This window comes from Chelonoidis abingdonii, chromosome 3 (assembly GCF_003597395.2).
Source record: "Chelonoidis abingdonii isolate Lonesome George chromosome 3, CheloAbing_2.0, whole genome shotgun sequence".
NCBI lineage: Eukaryota > Metazoa > Chordata > Testudines > Testudinidae > Chelonoidis > Chelonoidis abingdonii.
Window position 1 is genome coordinate 40,286,507 of NC_133771.1, and position 23,958 is coordinate 40,310,464.

At 46.1% G+C, this 23,958-nt stretch overlaps 1 protein-coding gene across 2 annotated transcripts in view; it reads right to left on the bottom strand.

Moving 5' to 3' along the window:
- Window positions 1-449: 449 nt before the first annotated feature.
- ACP1 (acid phosphatase 1) overlaps window positions 450-23,958 on the bottom strand; it is a 42,331-nt gene continuing 18,822 nt past the window's right edge. For both annotated transcript variants that reach the window (XM_032783119.1, XM_032783110.2), the window contains exons 4-6: window positions 19,670-19,731; window positions 959-1,064; window positions 450-815 (exon numbers count right to left, since the gene is read on the bottom strand). In XM_032783119.1, coding sequence (XP_032639010.1) covers window positions 738-815; window positions 959-1,064; window positions 19,670-19,731 — 246 coding nt within the window. In that variant the 3' untranslated portion in view covers window positions 450-737. The remainder of the gene's footprint in view (window positions 816-958; window positions 1,065-19,669; window positions 19,732-23,958) is intronic.

Genomic DNA, 23,958 nt, shown 5'->3' on the forward strand with positions numbered 1-23,958 from the left:
TCAGATGTCAGGGAAGTACAAGGAAGTGGTCAATGTTCCCATTAGTTCATGTATTGGGGCGTTAACTCCAGCTTTAGGACTGCAGAAGTTCGCAAATGCTACCCAGCGTTTGTACACTTCCAATTCTAGGGACTTGTGCTGGCCAGGATGTCTGCTGAGTCTGATGATGATGAGTTAAGTATCCACAGACTTATCTGCAGCAAAATCAGCATCATAGCTTTGCCTGAAATAAATAGTCTTGAAGGATGCAGCTATTTTTGTTGAGAAATACAGCATTCATCAGTTAATGCTCAATATATGCACATCCGTGCCAAAACATTAAAGCTCCTGCTTCTCAAATCCCTTTTTAAGAGTACTTAAATGGATATATGTACAAGAATGTAAGTTTGTATTACACGCACACACAAAAATGCAAAACATGTTAATTTTATAGTACTTAGACACTAAAAGAGAGTTCACAAACATTTATTTTGCTGGCCTCTGAATGAAACACTTTGTTACACTGATGTCTAACAAAATAGCTGATCTTCAAAAACAATTTTTCAAACTTTTCCAAATTCTTCTCAGTTAGGCCATAGGGTAGCTACAATACAAAACTAAAATTAAGAAGCTGCAGTTAGAATTTCCTGAAGAGATGCAATATTACATTTTAAATACATTAAATCTAGTGAAATTTATATACCACTTCAAAGAAGGAGCTAAATATTATTTTCTTTTAGAAATAAAATGGTGTGGCACTAACGAGACTTCTCCAAAAATGCCTTACAGCATCTAACACACTGCTCGTAAACAGTCTCAAAGTCTTTTTCATTTCCCTGGAAAAAGATAAGAAAAAGAACGGGTAAAAGTATCTAGTCACCCAGATTTAAGTCTTCAACAGCTACTTTTAAAATTGTGTTTTACAATCACACATAGATACTAATGTTTAAAAGTTCTCAAGTCAATCTGTGATACTTACATAGTATGGATCTTCTATAATAAGCTGTTTCTGTGGATCATAGCTCCCAAGGAGGTCAATTTTAGCTGTACAGTTTTTAACTTGATTACTTTTTCTTTTCAGATCTCTGTAAAGTAAAGAGAAGCAATTTTGAATCATTGTTTTCATGACAATGGTGGTGTCCGCTCCATGTGCATCAGCATTATAAATTCAATAATTACTAGGAAGTTTACAGGGTATGAATGAAGATGAAAGAGAGCTGCTATACTTTCATAGTGCTGTGCACTCTATGTTGTTGCTTACTTTCATTAAATGTCAAAGACATCTATATAAAATGAAGACTAAATGGAAAACAAATCAAGCAATTGGGTGCTTGACAATGACCTTAATTAGGGTTTAGTCACTAAAAAAAGCTTACAATTTTTTTCTCCAGTCATTCTATGCATTATTTTCAGTGTCCCCCTTTAGCTTTCGTTATACAAAAGTCTCTCTGGAACACAGTCAATATATTCCTTAAAAATATGAGTAAGCTTCTTCCAGGTGTCCATGAAACGCTGCTTCAATTCTTCTGTTTTTGTAAATTCTCTTAGCTCTGCCTTTGATTCATTTTAAAAATTCTTCTGTTGTATTTATATTACACTGATTGCTGAAGTGCAAAACAAAGTCTTTCCTCCCATCAGTGTTTGTAAACTTGTGGACAAGCACTTTCGATCATTCTGCTTGCTTCTGTTGATGAGGTATGTTGAGAGCACTATGCTGTAAAACAAAAGTTCTTATATAAAACCTGACCCAATGTCAGCCATGATGGCTAACCAGTCTCACTTTAGGACTCTCAACACACCTCAACAGAAGCAAGCAGTATGCTCTGATTCTGGGGCGTGTGTGGAATGAAAGGCTCTCAAACCTGTAAAGGTGTCCTCTTTCCTCCCACTGCTGGTACTATGCCAGCAGGTAGAATGAGTCTGCCCTCCCAGGTACCACGGTAGAACAACTTTGACCACCACAGGGCTGTTCCTAGGGAAAGCTGGAGACTACTGGGGCTGAAATCTGAGGTCCAGAATGATAGTGTAGATGGCAGAGGCAGCTGGGTGCAGCGTCCTCTTTCCACTGTTGTTGTGCTGCTTCCCTGGCAGGAGCCAGAATGAATTTCAGTTCTCTCAAGTAATGTTATTCTCTTTTGAAATCACACCAGTTCTACACTTCCAATATTTTTTCACTTGCTTCAGTACAGCTCTTTTCACTGTGTCACTGACATCTTGGTAACTGTAAAGGGCACCAATATACAATTAAGAGTTTAAATGAAACTGGAAGTAAATCACCTAAGTATATCCTTTAGTCACTAACACAGTCAATTCAAGTGCCATACCCGGAGCTGTTGCATGACTGGGTTGTAAAAGAGGTGGACATTCACAACCATCTGAAAAAATTTATGACTGATTTGTACAATTTCATCTTTATTTTTTAGTCTTTAAATCCTGACAACTTTCAAAGGGCCATTGCTTAGACTTTCATACCCATTTAATCACTTGACCCTGGACAAATGCATCCCTCAATTAAGGAGAAATTTTGCTACTGCTATCCAAATTAGAAAATTAGTCAGCTATTGCCATGCACAATTACTAAGCTGAACATGGTCCCAGGGAGACATGTTAGCAGAATCATAGAGAATAGTAGCAAACTAGCATTATTTTCCCTAGGATAATAAACTGGTTTTTTCAAGCCAGAGCTCTTTCCACCCTCTCTAGCTTTAATGAAGAAGATTCCTAATTTATTTTCCTGGAAATGACCCTTTGTATGAAAAAAAATGGTTCCTACCCCTCGTAACTGTTGTTCTTCGAGATGCGTTGCACATGTCCTTAAGTGTGTGTGCAAGTGCCCCGAGCACAGCTATCACAGATTTCTTCCCTAGCGGTAGTCATTGATTTGGCTCTGGTGCCCCCGGTGCCACGCGCTCACGGTGCTGGTATAAGGAGCCCCATTAAGCCTCTGCTCCTCAGATTCTTCTTTCCAACCACTCCGAGAGTGGGGCCAGTGGGTGGGTTTCAGAATCGACATATGCAACACATCTCAAAGAACAGTTACGAGAGGTAGGTAACTGTTTTTTCTTCAAGTGCTTGCACATGTCCATTCCAACTTAGGTAACTAACTATTAACCAGGATGGGCAGGGATGGTCCCTAGCCTCTGTCTGCCAGAAGCTGGGAATGGACAACGAGGGATGGATCACTTGATGATTACCTTTTCTGTTCATTCCCTCTGGGGCACCTGGCATTGATCACTGTCGGAAGACAGGATACTGGGCTAGATGGACCTTTGGTCTGACCCAGTATGGTCATTCTTATGTTCTTATGCAAGCAGTAATATAGGAGGATGACTGTAGAACCGCTGTAGAATCACTCGGCCAAAGTGGGGAGAGATATCTCAGTGGTTTGAGAATTGGCCTGCTAAACCCAGGGTTGCGAGTTCAATCCTTGAGGGGGCTACACAGGGATCTGGGGCAAAAGTCAGTACTTGGTTCTGCTAGTGAAGGCAGGGGAGTGGACTCAATGACCTTTCGGGGTCCCTTCCAGTTCTATGAGATAGGTATATCTCAAAATTAAAAAAAAAAAAAAAAAAAAAAAAATAGGACTGAGACTTTTGTGTTTGCAATATGAGGCAGCAGCGCTTAACATGTGAGACAGACTATCCTGAGCTCTCTGACACTGATGTGGAGCACCAGCTCCTCAGTGGATCAGCACCCTTGAGTCTTGAGCAACTCCAGGTGGGCTCCCTAACCCAGCACTAAAAAGCGTCAGAGGCCAGGTGCACTGATGACTGACGTTTTGTGAAGGGAATCCCTTTGCAGACTACCCAATGGTCTTGCCACCATGAGAGGGAGGATGTGTGGAGGCACCATAACCACCCTGTCCAGGGGGTGCCTGGAGGGGGCATATGTTGTGGTTAGCCAGGCCTGGAGAGGTCTGAGTCTTAGCCTCACGTGACGAACCACATACCTGCATGATGCCATGTGGCCGAGAAGGCTCAAGCATGTCCTAACTGTTGTGATATAACGAACTAGCTCTGAAATTGCCTAAAAGCGATCCTCCGGGAGGAGGGCCTTTGCCAGCTGGGAATCGAGGACTGCTCTGATGAACTCTATTCTCCCAGTGGGGACCAGTGTCAACTTCTCTATTCTGATAAGAAGGTCCAATGACCAGAAGATTGTTTGGATGAGGTCAACGTTCAACTTCACTTGCTCCTGAGAACTGCCCTTGATTAGCCAGTCGTCCAGTACAGGCATACGTGGACTCCTCCTTGTCTCAGAAAGGCCACCACCACTAACATACATCTGGTTAAGATTCTCAGGGCTACTGAAAGGCCAAATGTCAGGGCTGCAATTTGGTAGCGCCCCTCGTTCGCCACTAATCTCAAATATTTTCTGTGTCCATGAGAAATTGATATATGGAAGTATGCATTCTTTAAATTGAGAGCAGCACACTAATCCCCTGGATTCAAAGATGGGATGATTGACCCTAAAGAGACCCTGTGGAACATCAACTTCTTGAGAAACTGGTTGAGACGGCACAGCTCTAGGATGGGCCTGAGGTTTCCCTTGCTCTTGGGTATCAGAAAATAATAGGAGTAGAACCCTTTTCCACAACTCTCATCGTGAGGGGTGACTGAACTTCCTGCTGCATCAGAAGCTTCTGAGAAGATTCCCTGAAGAGGGATGGGGAAGGTTGGAGATGAACTGGAGGGTATAGCCGACCTCCACAGTGTTTAAGACCCAGCAGCTGGAAGTGACCCATATTGTCAGGCCTCAAGGAAGTGGGAAAGGTGGTTGGAAAATATAAGGGTAACTGGATCCTGTGAGAGTGGAACTAGTATGCTGTCCTTCACAAACCCATCAAAATGAGTGCTTTGAGGCACCCAAATGATGAGGGGGCACTTGAGTGTCCCATGGAGGAGGAGGAGGAAGATGGATGTGGCCTGCGCCCAGAGCCTCCATTCCTTTGTCTCCTCTGATCGTATCTCTGGTGAGGATAAAACCAGCCAAAACAGTTGTGGCCTATATAGTTTCCTGAGCTGAGACTGGGACTGCAGACCCAGGGACTTAAGGACTCTGAACACTGGCGCCTGGCATTTTTTCCAGCAAAAAGCAAAGGTCCCTCGAACAGTAAGGACTGCTGCTTGCTGAACCTCTTGTGGGAACCCTGATGCTTGCAGCCACAAGCTCCTGCACACAGTGACTGCCATGGCCATAGATCTGGCTGTTGAGTCTGCGGCATCAAGGGTTGCCTGTAAGGAGGCTCTGGCAACTGTCCTCCCTTCCTCTATTAGGTTTGAGAACTCCTGCTTGTTCTCCTAGGGAAGTTTATCCTTAAACTTAGTCATCCCTTCCCACCTGTTGTAGTCATAGCGACCCTGCTGGTTTGCTATGCGAAAGTCCACCCTGTTAGGGTCGTTTGACTTTGGAGTCGACCCTGTGTTACCTTGATGGTTGTTCTCAGCAGCAGTCCCAATGACAAGACACTCATGCTGGGGGTGAGAAAATAAAAACTTATATCCCTTGACCAGCACAAAGTACTTTTCTTCTCAGTTCCCTTGGTGATGTGAGGGATGGATGCATGCTGGGTTTTACCAGAGGGTCTTTGCACAGTTCCATTATGGGGCCAGTAAAGGAAGAGCAACCCTTTCCAGGGCTGCAGCTATCAAAATGTCTAGGAAGCCATCAGATTGCTCCCTAACGACCTCCACCTGAAGACTCAAATTAGAGGTCATCTGCTTAAGTAGGCCTTGGTGGGCTCTCAGGTCATCCCAGGGAGGGAGAAGCCCTCTTAAGCATTAATTCATCTTTTGGTGAGGACGAGGAGGCATGCACTGTCCCAACATCCAGGGGAATCTCCTCCTGGCCAATCTGCACCTGCTGGGCAGTACCAGTGCCTGCCTTGGTGCCAGAACTGGTACTCAGGCTAGCTCCAGCGTCGACCCCAGAGTTTGGCTCAGGAGTCTCCTCGTGTGTCCCTGGCACTGCCTTAGTCTCTGACCACACTGAGTAGCTGGAGCCTCAAGCTGGTGCTTGGGTTCTGGGGAAACCCCCACAGGTTCCAAAAGGACCGTTGGACTGGTGCTGGTCCCCATGGGCCTGGTGCTTTGAAGCATCAGCTGCTGGGGCTCCTGAAGTCGGAGATGGGTGCAGGAAACAGTGACGGTGACTCAAGATGTCAGACCCCGAATCCGACTCTTAAGACAAGGAAGAGCTAAAGATGATTGAGGTGACCATGGCAGTGCCGATCCTCACAGTGGTGGGGACATCTCTGGTGAGGTAATAAACAGAGGCTTTCCCCCAGAGGCTGATATTGAGATTGGCCTGAAAGTAGAAGGTTCAGTGTCACTAGGCAGTGTAGATGGTGCTGCTTTAGACACCTTAGGGGGGCTGAGAACTGGCAGAGCCGTCAAGCCTTTAGCAGCAGGCTAAGTCTCCAGGGTCAATGGTACTGCGAAGTCATCCAACGGATGCTGGGATGGGGGTAGCACCTCACTCCTGGGCATTTGTGGTGCCAGCACTGATGGTAACGCCAGAGGCTGCTGTGGCGTCAGCAAGGGAGAGTGGCTTGCCCCAGGTCTCACTTTGTCAGTCTTTGCTGCCAGGGAACTGGTCTTCTCTCACTGTCCTTTGTGCCTCTTCTAGGGCATGAGCAAGGAAGAGCAATGCCATGAGCTTTTAGGAGAAGTGCGCTCTGCACAGATGCAAACGTACTCAGTGCCGAGTCAGATCTTGGCTCCGAGGTGGGCCTCAGTGCTGCCTCCATGAGGAGGACATTTAGTCTTGCTGCCTAATCCTTTTGGGTCCGCGGCTTGAAATTGCAGCAGATCTGGCAGTGATCTTTCCTGTGTCCCTCACCCAGATACTTAAGTTGTCTTAAGTGTGGATTGCTGGTTGGTATAGGCTTTGCACAGAAAGAGCAGTGCTTAAACACTGGCAACTGAGGCATGCCTCAGTATGGGGGAAGAGACAGACTCCCTCTCCAGACACTGAGAGGAGTCCTAGCTACCACTCTATACTACTATTTACAACTAATACGCTACACTAACTAATAAAACTACAGAATTTTTAACTATAAGCCCCACTAACACACTTTGGCAAGGCAAAGGAGGGAATCTCCAACAATCATCACAGGTGATAAGAAGGAACTGAGGAGCAGAGCTCAGAAGGGCCTCTTATACCGGCGCTACGAGTGAGCGGCACCCAGGGGTGCCAGAGCCGAGCTGGCGGATACCGCTAGGGGAAAAATCTCTGACAGCTATGCTTGGGGCACACGCTTGCACACACACTTAAGTTGGAATGGACATGTGCAAGCACTCAAAGAACTATGCTATGCTTCAGTGTGTACAAAACCGCATGTCTGAAGTTTGGAGTTCAGAATATCTATTACTGCTGACGATATGTGGATTGAACAATCCTGGCACACTAAGAAAAAAGTAATTTCTGATTAAATAAAAAAGAATCTTTAATTCTTTCCAAATTCTCAGACAAGTCTTACAACCAATTTTAAAAACATACCAATTTGTACACAGCATGGATACTCCAATCAAAAGTTTCATGGCTTAAAATCTGGAAATCCAGACTCATTCTGAACCACAGAGTTCCAGTTGATACCATTATAATTTCTGCCACACTAAATTATTTTTTCCATATTCTATAACATATGATGTAAATAATCCTATCAATTCCAGCTTGCAGGTTGTACACATTCTAAGTAAATTCCCTTTCCCCACAGATAAGTCTTGGAAGAATTTGATTTTTATTGATAAATGTCTGTAAACACTAATTTCCCCATACACAAACTGACAAAAAATATTTACATTGATTGTTAATTTTGACTACTGACAGGCAAAGTAAAAAAAATGCTGCTTGAGAAGGAAAGTTACTCATCTTTTGCAGTAACTGGAGTTCAAAATATGCATCCCTGGAATGCTCCACTTTAGGTGCATGTGTGCCTATACGCCTCTGCTAAAAATCTCCAGTCAGGAGTGTCTGTTCAGCCCATGCAGGTACCCTACACTTATGTTACATAGAACTGTATGGGTGAACCACCATCAGTTCCTTCTCTACCATGAAGCCCACAGAGGCAGCTCTGAAGAAGAGGGGAAGGAGGTTGGGTAAGCAGAGCACCCACAGGGGCACATATTTTGAAGAACTCCAGTTACTTCACAAGATGAGTAATCTCTCCTTCAAATAATGTCCCTGAAGGTGTTCCATTTTCAGTGACTCACTAGCTGTAACTCTTTAAGCAGGCAGGAATTTGGAATGAGTCCATCACTACCTTCTGTCACATCTGATCTTGCAGCATGAATTATGGCACAGTGTTCGGAAAATGTGTGCACCAAGGATCATGTTGCAGTCCTGCAAATTTCAGCTGCCAGACATCTAAGTAGGAATACATAAATTGACTAAGATCTAGTAAAATACACAGTCACTGTATGCGGAGGTGTAATATGAGCTAACCTCTAAACCAGCAATTATACATCCAGAGATCCATCTAGAGAATCTCTGAGTGGTGACAGGCATTCCGTCAGATCTCTCTGTGAAGAAGCAAAGTCTAGGAGTCTTCCTGAATGGCCTAGTCTTGTCCAAGGAAAAAGGACCACTTCCTCTTAATGTTCAGAAAAGCAGACTCCTGTGCAGTCTGATCCAGCTTAGGGAAAAAAAATCCTAAGGAGAATAGTTCAGTCAATATGAAACTCAGAAGACACCTTAAGAAAGAACTTTGGATGAGGTCATAACAACACCTTCTCCTTGGGAAAAAGCACAGCGAAAGGAGGATCTGCCATTAGAGACTTCACCTCCCCAACCTTTTGAGCAGAGGGGATAGCCAATGTTCCCTCTAGTTTTTTTCAGTCCATGTGTGGAATAAGTTTTGTTCTGAGGTATGAGCAGATGTGTGCCACCAGTAGAAACAAAAAACCTAGATAATATATATTTTTTAAAAGTTACCAGAGAGATAATTACTCCAGCCAGGACAGGTTAGGAATTTAGAACTCACTATTCAAAGAATTAAAGTGTAAAAAATAAAATTTATGAGCTGCATAGACCACCAAAACACGAAAAACACCACATTTTGAAAGAATAAAATTACAGCGACTATATATGCATTGCAGGAAGTACCAAGAAGTAACAACACCACAAGTATGTGTTGAGAGAGAGACAGAGAGAGAGAGAGAGAGAGTGTGTGAGAGACACTTCAAGTCCAGTACTGAGAAAAGAGATGAGTGGGTCAGAGAAAGATATCATCTCCATTTCTGAAGGTAAGTATGTCTAGTAGATTCCTTTCTACTATTTAATAGTATATTTTGTAATTCTGAAGAACATGTGGTCTCTAGTCCAGAGAGCCATTGAGGACCCATGCTTACAGTTGCAGGATGTTCAGATGGGGTGAAGTATCTGACCCGCATCCTATGACAACAGTTGAGATATGATTGGGAGCCACCATGGAGGGTGAGATGTGAGTTTGATGAGGTAAGGAAACCAAATTTGTCATAGCTAAGTTGGTTCAATCAGTATGACTTTGCTTGGTCCTATCTGATCTTGATATGAACCTCTAAGAACAATGGAGTTGAAGGCTATACATATAAGACCTTTTGCTCATGTAGTGAGGAAGGCATCTCCTTGAACAGGGGTTCTCAATATTTTTCTTTCTGAACCACCCCTCCCCCACAAACATGCTATAAAAACTCCACAGCCCATTTGTGTCACAACAACTGTTTTTCTGCATATAAAAGCCAGGACCACCATTAGGAGGTAGCAAGCAGGGCAACTGCCTGGGGCCCTACACCACAGGAGGCCCCATGAAGCAAAGTTGCTCAAGATTCAGATTCAGCCCCACGTGGCGAGGCTTGGGGCCCCAGACACCGGGATTTCGGCTTTCTGTCTGGGCCCTAACAAATCTAATGCCATCCCTGTTTGGCAGACTCCCGGAAACCTGCTTGCCGCCCCCACCAGGGAAACCACGGTCCTAGAGATTGGGGATCTGAACAAGCAGGTTTTCATTAGGTACATAAACAATGCTGAGCCTCCCATGGAGACACCTAAGATGTAACCTGGCATTATGCCACAAAAATGCAAGCCACCAGATGTCCCAGACAGGTTCTGACCAGAGCTTCACTCTTGGCATAAGGTTCCTTAGAGCAAAGAATATGTCAAAAGAAAATCTCTGCCCATTAATGAATTCAAAAGTGCTCTTATAAAGAGAATTCACTGAGTGGGGGTCAAGATCCATTTCATGATATTCATCTGCTGGCCTAGACTTCTGAATAGTGAAGTCATTGTTTGAACTGCCTATCCAACCTTCTGATATGACTGACAGTTGAGGCGCCAATTATTGAGACAGAGAAAGACAGTTATTCCTAGATGACGGAGGAAGGCAGCCATGACAGCCATGATTTTTGAGAATACTCTTAGGGTGGACAACAGGCTGAAGGGTAGGACATGGTACTGGTAATGATTGTGATTTACAGTGAATCAAAGAAATCTTTTGAGGGAAGGATGAATGCTAAGTGGAGGTAAGCATCTTTGAGGCTGAGAATCAAACTAGTCCCCCCAATTCTAGAGAAGGAATTACAGCTACTAGAACACCATGCTGAATTTCAGATGTCTGACATGGTTGTTCAATTGTCTGAAATCTAGTATTGGTCTCCAATCCCCATTTTTCTTGAGAATCAAAGTATTATGAAAAGACGGTTACTCACCTTTGTAACTGTTGTTCTTCTAGATGTGTTGCTCATATCCATTCCAGTAGGTGTACGCGCCGCGCGTGCACGCTCGTCGGAACACTTTTACCCTAGCAACTCCAGCGGGCCGGCAGGTCGCCCCCTAGAGTGGCGCCGCCATGGCAGCTGATATATACCTCTGCTGGCCCGCCCGCTCCCCAGTTTCTTCTTGCCGGCTACTCCGACAGTGGAGAAGGAGGGCGGGTTTGGAATGGATATGAGCAACATCTCGAAGAACAACAGTTACAAAAGGTGAATAACCGTCTTTTCTTCTTCGAGTGATTGCTCATATCCATTCCAGTAGGTGATTCCCAAGCCTTACCTAGGCGGTGGGGTCGGAGTGAGAGGTCGCAGCGTGAAGTATGGCAGAGCCGAAGGCTGCGTCTTCTCTAGATTGCTGGACCAGGGCATAGTGGGAAGCGAAGGTATGGACGGGACCAGGCTGCTGCCCTGCACGGATTCCTGGATGGATGTGACAAGTGGGAAGCGTTCGAAGAGGTCTCTGAGCCCTTGGAAAAGTGCTGCAGTCACATGGCCCTCGGATAGGAGGTGAGCCAAGGTCATTACAGGCTCGGATACCGGATTGTCACATCGCAGGAGATCCTCTGCAGATGCCAGACAGGCAACCCCCTTTGACCCGTTCAGCTATGGCAACGAACAGCTGGTGGGGACTCTTGCGGAACGGCTTGGTTCGCTCTACATAAAGGCAGGCGCCCTACGAACGTCCAAGGAGTGCAGTCTGTGCTGCTCCTTTGCGTAGACGAACTTGGAGTTTTTAAGAATACCAGGTAGGAAGTGCTCCTGGTTGATCTATGCAAAAGCCCGAGAAAATACCTTGGGAAAGAGGCAAGAGAGGTAGTTGGGTGTGCGTATGCACCTCTAGGTTGTATAACCCCGATTTGGAAACACCCGTTCATGGCGGCGCTCTACTGACGAGGCCCGCTACGTTCCAGAACACCATCTTACAGATTGGTGGTGGCTACCCGAGACGCCATTCTTCCAGGAATAATAGAGGATAGAAGCGTCAGAACACGTAGGCTCAGCGGCTCAAAGGCGTGGGAAGGGGGACTAAAGTCGGTCAATTTAAACAGTGTCTTCAGGTCCCCAGGATGCGGGCGGCGTTCAGTGAAAATTGTCCTGTTTTGCCCTGATGTAAGGGTTGGAACCTGCGTAGCCTGATATTCTTGGGGCCAAAACCACGCTCCCTGAGACCCTATACGCAACCTACTTCACCAACAATCCGCGCCTGATAAGAACAAGACGGGATTCACACAGGTTTGGATGAACAACTTCGCTGGACCATCGCTTCCCGGGTGGAAGTGTGCGATAGCATCAGGTGGATTCTCCCAGCGAGGGATGTGAGTAATCTGGAGGACAGCACGTCCTAGGTGGGCTCTTAACTGTGCCATTGAGATGACCATAAGGTTACTCTCCGAGGATGCCAGAATGTATTGGCGCATAAGCCTCTCTGGCGGGAGGACCTGCAGCGATACCGTGCCCCAACACATGCTCCGTCTAAAAACCGCATCTACATTTGAAGAGCCGATGGTCATCGTCGCCCTTTGTAGAAAGGCTTCCGCTAGCTTACCCTATGGATTCCGACCTCTCCTCACCCAGGCGAGCATGCGTCGCTGAGCTCACAATTCAGTCCTTGGGTTATGCCGTCTCTAGAGCCACGCCGTGAGGTGGTTCTTGAGCGTGTTGTGGTCTGACGTATGACGTAGCCGGCCGTGGTTCCTGCTGATCAGGTCCAGTGAGAGGTTGGGGGACAGGGTCGAGCTACAGATAGGTCCAGCAACATGGAGAACCAATGCTGACGGCCATGCCGGCGATCAAATCAAGCGACCCTCCGTCCCTGCGCACCTTCAGAAGGACCTTGTGGATTAACGGAAACGGGGGGGAATGCGTAAAACAGTGCCTCGCCCATGAAATAAGGAAGGCGTCCGCAACCGAGCCCGGTTCGAAGACCCTGAAAGGAGCAGACCATCGCGGCACTTCTGTTCCTGTGGACGTGAAGAGGTCCATCTGGGACATCCCCACCTCTGGAAGACAAGAGTGAATGTCCGGGCGAAGGCACATCGTGGGAGAGGAAGGACCTGCTCAGACGACTCCACCCGCATGTTTTGAACCCCCTCCGCAGAAAGGGCTGACATCAGTTAACGAAGCGGGACCATAGCAGCAAGTTCCCATACAACCTCATCTTGATTCAGGCATCTTCGATTAGCGCGACGAAAAGAAGACCTTTTGTCACCCGCTCCCTGCGATTGGTTTAATAGACATATCTACACCGTCTGTTTCGTTGCTACTATCACGTTGTGGTAACCCAACACAGCGACCTGTTGGAGGCTTTCCAGAGTGGAGTCCAGAATGGCGCCGATAAACTCTATCCTCCGAGTGGGGGTTAGAGTTGACTTCTCGGCATTGAGCATCAGGCCTAGGCGTACGAAGAGTGTCCTGACCATGCGGACGTGAGCGAGGACTCGCTCCTCTGAGGGTCCTCGGATCAGCCAGTCGTCGAGGTATGGAAACACATGCATGCAACTGCGGCGAAGATAGGCGACGACTACAGCCATGCACTTGGTAAACACTCTCACGGCCGTGGAGAGGCCGAACGGGAGGACCGCGAATTGATAGTGATGACCGCTGACAACGAACCGAAGGAACCTCCGGTGGGGCGGGAAGATGGCTATATGGAAGTAAGCGTCCTGCATATCGAGGGCAGCGTACCAGTCTCCGGGATCCAGGAATGGGATAATGGTCCCCAAAGATACCATATGGAACTTCACCAGGTATCTGTTGAGCTCTCGCAGGTCGAGGATAGGCCTGAGGCCTCCCTTGGCCTTGGGAATTAGAAAATAACGGGAATAGAACCCCTTGCCCTTCTCGCTCTCTCGAACCTCCTCTATGGCCCCTTTGTCGAGGAGCATTCGCATCTCCTGTAGGAGGAGTTGCTTGTGGGAGGGGTCCCTGAGAGGGACGAGGGCAGGTATGAAACAAACTGTAAATGGTATCGAAGCCACAGCGTGCGGAGGACCCAGCGGTCCGAAGTAAGCTGGGACCACGCCGGGAGGAAGAACGAAAAATGGTTGGAGAAAGGAGGAGATGGATCAGTAGAAGGGACTGGTATAGCGCCCTCGGGCGCACCTTCAAAATGAGGGCTTCGGGCCGGAGGAAGCCTTGGAGGAACCTTGGTTTTGTCCTCCCTGATTGCCCAATTGCTTACACCGGCCATTCCTAGGCCGCCGACTGGCGAAGTCCTGTCTTTGCTTGGGCTGTGGGTAAGGCCTGTGCTGTTGTTGAGGTCTGAAGGGCCTGCGTTGGGTGACCGGCGTGTGCATCGCCAAAGCACGCATAATGACCCTATTATCTTTAAGGCTTTGGAGCCGAGGGTCAGTCTTGTCCGAAAACAGGTCCTGGCCCTCAAACAGAAGGTCCTGGATGGTGTATTGGATTTCCGGAGGAAGGCCAGAGATCTGTAGCCAAGAGATGCGGTGCATCATAATGCCGGAGGCCAGAGTTCTGGCGGCCGAGTCTGCAGCGTCCAAAGCTGGCTGCAGCGAGGTTCTTGCGACCTTCTTTTCCTCGTCCAGAATGGCGGAGAACTCTTGGCGAGCGTCCTGTGGGAGCAGCTCTTTAAATTTGTCCACCACCACCCAGGTGTTATAGGTGTAACGGCTGAGAGGAGCTTGCTGGTTGGACACCCGCAGCTGCAGGGCGCCTGCAGAACAGACCTTCCGGCCAAGCAGGTCCATACGCCTCGCTTCCTTGGACTTGGGAGCCGGGGCTTGTTGACCATGGCGCTCCCTCTCGTTCACAGGCTGGACAATGAGGGAACACGGGGGCGGGTGAACATACAAATATTCATAGCCCTTTGAGAGGACCATGTATTTTCGCTCCACGCCGCGAACAGCGGGGGGAACGGAAGCCGGGGACTGCCAGATGGTCGTGGCATTGGATTGAATGGTCCGAATGAAGGGAAGGGCGACACGAGTGGGTGCATCTGCCGACAGTATGCTTACTACTGGGTCCTCAATCTCTGAAACCTCCTCAGCCTGTAAATTCATGTTCTGCGCTACGCGCCTGAGGTGGTCTTGGTGTGCCCGGAGGTCAAGTGGAGGGGGACTAGTGGATGTGGTCCCTGCCACTGCCTCATCCGGGGAGGACGACGAGGAGAGACTCGGCAGGACAAGATCCGTCGGCGGCTCTGCCTGGAGCAATGCCTCTGGTGGGTGCTCAGAGTCCTGAGGCTGAGATGACCTCTCCTCTGTAGGGGACGGAGAAAGCCAGAAAGAGATGGCCTCCGGAGCCCTGTGTTCGGAAGCGGACAAACGCGGAGGGATCTGCTGAGGGCCCTGGGCTTGGTGGTACGCCCAGCGGGTCCAGAAACCCCACTGCTGAGGACCATGCTCCTGCTGGGTCTCGGGGAACAGACCAGCAGGTCTGTCAGCGTCCAGGTACATGCTGTCCACTTGCGAAGAGACTGATGCCTGGTGAGACAGCCACGGAGGGGCCGAACGGGAGTGATACGGGTCCGTCACTCCCGATGGCAGAGACCTCCTCGGTGCCGGAGATCGGTGCCGCAATCAAGACCGGGACCTGCCACCAGCACGGTGCCAGGAGGTTGATCTGGATCGTCGACGGTGAGAACGGCTCCTTGAGTCACGGTGCCGGTAACGATGGCTCGAGCCCGAGCAGTGCTGGGAATATCGGGACCAGTGTGAAGATGACCTACGCTGCGAGTACGACCGGTACCGCCTCGGAGAGCGGTGCCGGGACTGCGAGCGGTGTCGCGAGCGAGACCTCCCTCGGGACCGGGAGCGGTGCCCGGATCTTGACGGTGATTGATGCCGACTCGGGGAGTCCAGGGACAGTGCTCGCATGGTCATGGGCTTGCCCTTCGATTGAAGAACCCGGACCGGTGGTGCCAGGGGTTCGGGCAGCATAGGCTCCGTCAACGCGATGAGGTCCCTGGCCGAGGAGAATGTCTCGGGCGTAGATGGGACCACCAGCTCAACCCCAGATCTTAGCAGGGAGCTGGGAGGGACCGGACTCAACGGACCTCCTGGGCCCGAAGTCGACGAAATCCCTGGCACGGCCGTCGCGGCCAGAGTCGGCGGCGGGTGCTCTGTCTGAGCCTGCTTAGCCGGGGTGGAGGACGTTGATGGCCTTTTCCCGGGGCCGGGCGCCAGAGAAGGATGGTGCCGCGGCGTTTTCGTGGGCCCGGAGTGGTCCGGTGCTGCAGCCGAGGTGGCACTCGGTGCCGAGGACAAAGGGTCAAGCGCCGCTTCCATTAGGAGAGTCTTTAGGCACTGATCTCGCTCCTTTTTGGTCCTTGGTCGGAAGGCCTTGCAAATTCGGCACTTTTGAGATATGCGATTCCCCAAGCCACTTTAGGCAGGCGTCGTGGGGATCGCTAGTGGGCATCGGCTTCTTGCAGGCCAAGCACGGCTTGAACCCCGGCGAACCAGGCATGAGCCCAGCGCCGGGAGCGAGGGAGAGCTAGAGCCCAAAGCCCGCTAACTATATACAACAAGAACTATTAACTACAACTAATCTAAACTTCACTAACTAGAACTAAAACTACAATTAGAACTAGAAAAAACGACGAACAAGGAGAAGCTAGGGACGTGAAGGACAGCTATGCCGCGCTCCACAGTTCCAATGACCGACACGGCGGTAAGAAGGAACTGGGGAGCGGGCGGGCCGGCAGGGGTATATATCTGCCGCCATGGCAGCGCCACTCTAGGGGGCGACCTGCCGGCCCGCTGGAGTTGCTAGGGTAAAAGTCTTCCGATGAGCGTGCACGCGCAGCACGTACACCTACTGGAATGGATATGAGCAATCACTCGAAGAAGAATAGAACTCTTTCCCCCTGTGTTGAAGTGGGACTGGTAATGAGATCTCCCATGTAAGCAAATGATCACAAGAAGGATCCCTGAAGAGGGATGGGGAAAGGGGTTGGAACGAAGTGATGGAGGTAAACTGGATAGTATAATCTGAAGAAATGGCCTCCAAAACCTATTTGTCTCATGTAATAGTCTCCCAAGCTATTAATAGAGAGAGGCAGTGCCCAAATTGAGGAAGGAGGATCCTATCATGCAGCTTAGTGAATCTGGTAATTGAATGGTCTGGAATCTCAATCAAAACATCAGAACTGACATTTGGATGATGCTGAAGGCTGAGATGATGCAGTCGAGGTAGTTGCAGAACTTTTATTTGAAAATCTGGACCTCAGACCACTTGAACCACCGGCTATGGAAGGTGGAAAACTGAGCAGGGCAGGATATCTCTGTCAATTGAGACATGCTACATCTTCTCTTATATGCAGGTGTGTACACCCTAAAGACTCAAGTGTTGCTCAAGAATCTTTTAGGGTGTGAAGTGAGTTCTGTGTGGAATCTGCAAAAAGCTTCAGGCCATCAAAAGGTAATTCCCCATGGCAGATTGTACCTCTCGTGGAAGCCAGGTAGCTCACCTCATCACTACTGCGATGGAAACAGACCTGGCTGCAGCATTATTGCAGGCTTTACTAAATGCTGTGAAAGTCTTTGCAAAAAAGCAGGCACTCCATTATCGCACTGAACTTGTTCTCAGTGTTCCTCTGGTAAATGGTCAGTAAAAGCCTCAAACTTCCCATGGTTCAGGTAATCATATTTTGACATCAGTGCCTGATGAATAATTATCCTGAATTGAAGTCTTGATGATGAATACTCCTACGGCCAAACAGGTCCAGACATTTCTGATCTTTATTATAATGGGCAGTCTTTTGGATATGCTGCCTGTCCCTTTCATTGATTGCATCCACAACTGAGAGTTTGGTCCCAGGTGAGAGAATAAAAACCTCAGAATCCCTGGCCAGGATGAAGTATTTTTTTAAATCAGCCACCTTGCATTTGTGGACGGGGCTAGGAGGGAGGGAATTGCTGGAATTTGCCAGATGAACTTGGCAGGCTCACAAATTTGGCAGTGCCACCTCTGCTGAGGTAGAAGTACGCAATACATTCAGGGGCCTGTGATGAAAATCCTGGACCTTTCTCTATGGGAATTTGGAGGATGTCAACGACCTATTTAATCAAATCCTGGAATTGCCTAAAGTCAACAGCCAGCGATGGTAGTGATGGCCTTTGCTGCTTCATCAGGTGTGATACCAGATGATGAGATTTTTGTAAGGGAGGGTAGACTCTTTGTCCGCTCTTGCTCCTTAAAAGATCACCTTCAGCTCAGAGTGGAGAGAAGAGAGGAATGGTACCAGGGCATAGACTTCTATGTTTCCTGTGGACTGAGTGGCAGTCCCTCAAAACTGTTGGTGGTACACTGCCCATGGATCCCAGCAGGGCCAATGAGACCATAAGGAACTGGAGGAGATCCAGCTTTGGTTTCCGCATCTGTTGGAAGCCAGGGCTCTGGTGTCTTGCCTTTGTTGCATCTGCAATGGAGAGTAACAGACAGAAAGAACTGGAGATCCTTGAACCAAAAGTTTTGAATTAGAATGCTTCTCCACATTCTGTATGGGTGACAACCCCTCCTTGTGGATAGTTGAAGAAGAGGTACATCTCCCATAAACCTGAGCAGTAAGTGACTCAGGAGACCAGAGATTGCAAGGAGTGGAGACTCCAGCTCATTCAGTACCACAAGCTCTTTTGGGTTTAGGAATTCCTGTGATACCAGAAGCACAACAGAACTTGGTACTGTGCCAATGATACTGCAGAGCCTGTGAGAGGTACCGATGTCGGGACTGCAAAATCTTTGATTCTGGAAGTGCTACTGAACTTGGTTCCGGTGCCTATGATGTTCCAGATGTCATGTGAGGAACTGACATTAATACCAAGGATTGCACTGAAGCCAGTCTTTTGGTGACAGTGTTAAAGTGCTCTATAATACTGAGCTGTGGGACTTCAATGAAGTCTTAATGGGCTTCATGGCACCTGAAGTACCCAGACACTCACTAGTACTCCTTTTGGGGCCTGAGGTCTCTAGTGACTGGATCCTCTTTGAAGAGGAACTCTGATGTTTTGCTCCTCTTATTCCCTTCCTTATACCTGGAGCGTGAAACTCACAATACCAGGGACACAGTTATTGATACCTCAGTCAAGGAGAGTGTTGGAGATGGAGGTTTTGATGTTCTCTTCCCCTTGGAAGCTCTTGGTGACAGGGATCTTGATGATGACATGGCGCTGACAGATAGAAGTGGCCTTTGTATAGGGAGGGGTGTTCACTGAACTCAGGTCCAATGTCAGTCTTAAGACTTCTTCCATCATTTAAAAAGTCTATAATTAATTCCTCCCCACCCTTTCTTTTTTTAAGAAAAAAGGGAACAAGTGCTCCATCTTTCCAACTATAAGGTACTAAACCTACTCTACTAACCAATCACACAGCTAAATACTAATAAAATAGGCAAGCAGGCACACCTTAGACTCCATTTCAGGTGACAGGCAGTTGAAAAGGAACTGAGGGCAGTTTGCCTGCACAGCCCTATCTAGTCTCGGTACAGAGAACCAGGATCTGTACGGTCCATGCACAGGCTGAAAAGGCACTGCTATCAAAAATCTCCAATCAAAGACGCAGGGGTCCAAATGTGGAGTATCATAGAGATACTACTCAAAGAAGAACTTAGAATTTGATTTAAATATATTTACTCTGTATATTTTGATATAGGTTGACAATTTGCGTTTTAACAGTTATAAAGTTTTAACATTTTGAATCTCAATGTTTATTGTTATTTAATAATTTTTGAACCCCCCAACAATTTTCTACAACTGAAAATTTAAATAGATACACAAACTGAAAAAAATGCTTAAATATAAACACATCTGTCAAAATGATATATAAATCAAATTCTGACAAGTCTAATAATAACTCATAAGAAAACAAATGGCAAAAGGTTGCACATTAGGCACTAAAGCAATAAAGCACATCTTCTGGATTTATCATCTACAAGAGCAGACAGTCAAATCAGAATCTCTTAGCATTCTACCATACATTACCTTAGGTTGCTTTCATCCATGCAAAGTATATAATCGAATGTAAGGAAATCATCTTTAGTAATCTAGAATTAAAAAGATTTGCTTTAACTTCTGTAGCAAAGATGTGTTTGCTTACAATACAAAAAATATTGCAAAAGAAGTTATAATTTTAGAATTCTTAATAATTATAAATATGTACATATAAAAATGGAATTGTGAACCAGCAAACTGGTTAGTATATTCTGAGTCTAAGAGCTATCCTTCAGATCAATGGTAACTGTTTTAACAAAACAATGAACAAATTATGATTAAGATTAAAATATGCAGTTGCACTTTTACAATAGTTTCTTTTCAAAAGCTACCAATATTTTCATATCTAAGTGAATGTCCTATGTCAGTTATTCATCCAGAATTATAAAATTTTTCACTCCACTCACAAAAACCCCTCTACCCCGATATAACGTGACCCGACATAACATAAATTCGGCTATAATGTGGTAAAGCAGCATTCTGGGGGGACGGGATTGCGCACTCTTGTGGATCAAAGCAATTTCGATATAACACGGTTTCACCTATAATGCAGTAATATTTTTTTTTGGTTCCTGAGGACAGCATTATATCGGGGTAGAAGTGTATATAAAAAGTAAGCCAAGTCTGCAATAATTTTTATATGTTCCCTAGAAAACTAGAGAGACAAGATGGGTGAGGTAATCTCTTTTATTGCACCATCTTCTGTTGGCAAGACAAACGTTTGAACTTACACAGAACTTTTCTTCAGATATTGAAAAACTGGATTAACACATAGAAACAACATAACTAAACCACTTCCTATTTCTGCTTATGATTTTTCAATCATGTTTTGCTCTTCTAAATTAAAAAAAAGAGAAGTTTTATTTTACCAGGTGAGGAACAACTTGTTTTTCCTGGATAATATGTAATTGGTTTCTCTTGTCACTGTCTAGACATTTGTGTATAAAAAGACATGGTTTTTCAGATACAGACTCAGATACAAGACTAAATTCAGAAGGAATATGTAATGTGATAGTCCCTTAAACTATTTTTCACCCATATAATGCGCTGAAGAGCATAAACTGGTAACATTTTCCAGATTCTTTGGCTTGTAAAAAGGTGTAAATTTAAACAGGCTGAGGGGCTACCTTAACCCACACCCACACACACAGACTTTAAGGTCAGAAGGGACCATTATGAACATCTAGTCTGACCTCTTGCACAATGCAGGCCATAGAATCTTACCCGCCCACTTCTGTAACAAACCCCTAACCTATGTCTGAGTTACTGAAGTCCTCAAATTGTGGTTTGAAGACCTCAAGCTGCAGAGAATCGTCCAGAAAGTGACCCATGCCCCATGCTGCAGAGGAAGGCGAAAAACCTCCAGGGCCTCTGCCAATTTGCCATGGAGGAAAATTCCTTCCTGACCCCAAATGTGGCAAACAGTTAAACCCTGAGCATGTGGGCAAGACTCAGCCAGCCAGCAACCAGGAAAGAATTCTCTGTAGTAAGCTCAGATCCCAACCCATCTAAATCCCCATCACAGACCACTGGGCAACTTACCTGCTGATAATCAAGGATCAATTTCCAATTAATTGCCAAAATTAGGCTATCATATCATCCCTCCACAAACTTATCAAGCTTAGTCTTGATGTCAGATATGTCTGTTGCCCCCTACTCCCCTTGAAGGCTGTCCAGAACTTCACTCCTCTAATGGTTAGAAACCTTCATGCTAATTTCAAGTCTAAACTTCCTAGTGTCCAGTTTATATTCGTTGTTCTTGTGTCCACATTGGTACTAAGCTTAAATAATTCCTTCTCCCTCTATTATTAATCCCTCTGATATTTTAAAGAGCAATCATATCCCCTCAACCTTCTTTTGGGCAGGATAACAAGCCAAGCCTTTGAGTCTCCTTCATAAGACAGGTTTCCATTCTCGGATCATCCTAGTAGCCCGCTCTGAACCTGTTTCACTTTGAATTCATCCTTCTTAAACATGGGAGACCAGAACTGCACACAGTATTCGGATGAGGTCTCACCAGTGCCTTGTATAACGGTACTAACACTCTTATCTTGGTGGAAATACCTCGCCTGAGCATCCTAAAACCACATTAGCTTTTTAATGCCATATCACATTGGTGGCTCATAGTCATCCTGTGATCAACCAATACTCCAAGGTCCTTCTCCTCCTCTGTTACTCTCCAATTGATGAGTCCCTAATTTATAACTAAATTGTTATTAAACCCTAAATGCATGACTGTGCACTTTCACTATTAGATTCATCCTATTACTATTACTCCAGTTTACAAAGATCATCCAGATCTTCCTGTATGATATCCTGTTCCTTCTCTGTGTTAGCAATACCTCCCAGCTTTGTGTCATCTGCAAACTTTATTAGCACATTCCCGCTTTTAGTGCCAAGGTCAGTAATAAAAAAGGTTAAATAAGATTGGTCCCAAAACCGATCCCAGGAACTCCTAGTAACCTCCTTCCAGCCTGACAGTTCATCTTCAGTATGACCCGTTGTAGTCTCCCCTTTAACCAGTTCCTTATCCACCTTTCAATTTTCATATTGATCCCCATCTTTTCCAATTTAACTAATAATTCCCCATGAGAACCATGTCAAATGCCTTACTGAAATCGAGGTAAATTAGGTCCACTGCACTTCCTTTGTCTAAAAAATCTGTTACCCTCTCAAAGAAGGAGATCATATGTTTGCACGATCTGCTTTTTGTGAAACCATGTTGTATTTTGTCCCAATTACCGCTGACCTCAATGTCCTTAACTACTTTCTCCTTCAATTTTTTTTTCCAAGACCTTACATACTACAGATGTCAAATAAACAGTCCTATAGTTACATGTGATCACTTTTCCCTTTTCTTAAATAGGAACTATGTTAGCAATTCTCCAGTCATACGGGACAACCCTGAGTTACCGATTCATTAAAATTCTTGCTAATGGGCTTGCATTCCATGTGCCAGTTCTTTATATTCTTGGATGAAGATACTGGCCCTCTGATTTTGTCCATAAGCTGTTCGACTTTGGCTTCTACCTCGGATGTGGTAAATCTACCTTCATATCCTCATTCCCATTTGTCATCCTTCCATTATCCCTAAGCTCCTCATTAGCCTATTAAAGACTGAGGCAAAGTATTTATTTAGATATTGGGCCATGCTTAGATTCACTTTAACCTCCATTCCATCCTCATGCTTAGCGGTCCCACTTTTCTTTCTTTGTTTTTTCTTATTTTATATGGCTATAGAACCTTTTATATTGGTTTTAATTTCCTTTGCAAGGTCCAACTCTACATGGCTTTTAGCTTCTCTCACTTCATCCCTACATGTTCTGACCTCAATCAGGTCTCTTCCACTCCTTGTAGCTTTCTGCTTTTTCTTAACCACCTTCTGAAGATGCTTGCTATCCAGCTTGATCTACAGCTCCTGCCTATGATTTTTTCCCCTTTCTTGGGATGCAGGCTTCTGATAGGCTCTGCAACTTTGATTTGAAGTAATTCCAGCCTCCTCTGCCTTTAGATCCACAAGTTTCTTCAGTCCAGTCCACTTCCCCAATTAGTTTCCTTAATTCTTTAAAGTAACCCTTTTGAAATCAAAAACCCTAGTCCCGGATCTATTTTTGTTTATCCCTCCATCTAGTTTGAACTGAATTAGCTCATGATCACTCAACCAAGGTTGCCCCTACAACCATTTCTTCTATGAAGTCCTCACTATCATACCAAAACAAATCTAAAATGGCATCCCCTCTTGTTGGTTTCTCAACCACTGGTGAAGAAATCCATCCGCTATCACATCCAGAAAATCTGAGCCCCATTATTATACTAGTACTTGTCCTCTAGTCTGTATCTGGGAAGTTAAAGTCTCCATGATCACACAATTCCCATTAGTGTTTACTTCATTAAAAACATTAAGAGGTCTCTATCCACATCCAGATCAGATCCCAGCGGTCTGTAGCACACCCCAAGCCCTATCTCAGGAAGAGGCTCTAGTTGCTTTCTTTCCCAATGTGATTTTTGCCCAGACTGTCTTATCCATTCCATCACTTCTTATTTCTTTACAGTTAACCTCATCATTGATGTACAATGCTAACTCCACCACCTTTTGCCTTTATTCTGTCTTTCCTAAACAGCACATAGCCTTCAATACCTGTACTCCAGTCATTACTACTACATCATGTTTCTGTTATCCTATAATATCGGTTTCCTTCCTGCACCAGTAGCTCTAGTTCCTTCCATTTGTTACCTAGGCTCCTCGCATTAGTGTACAGACATCTTAATTTTGCCATTTG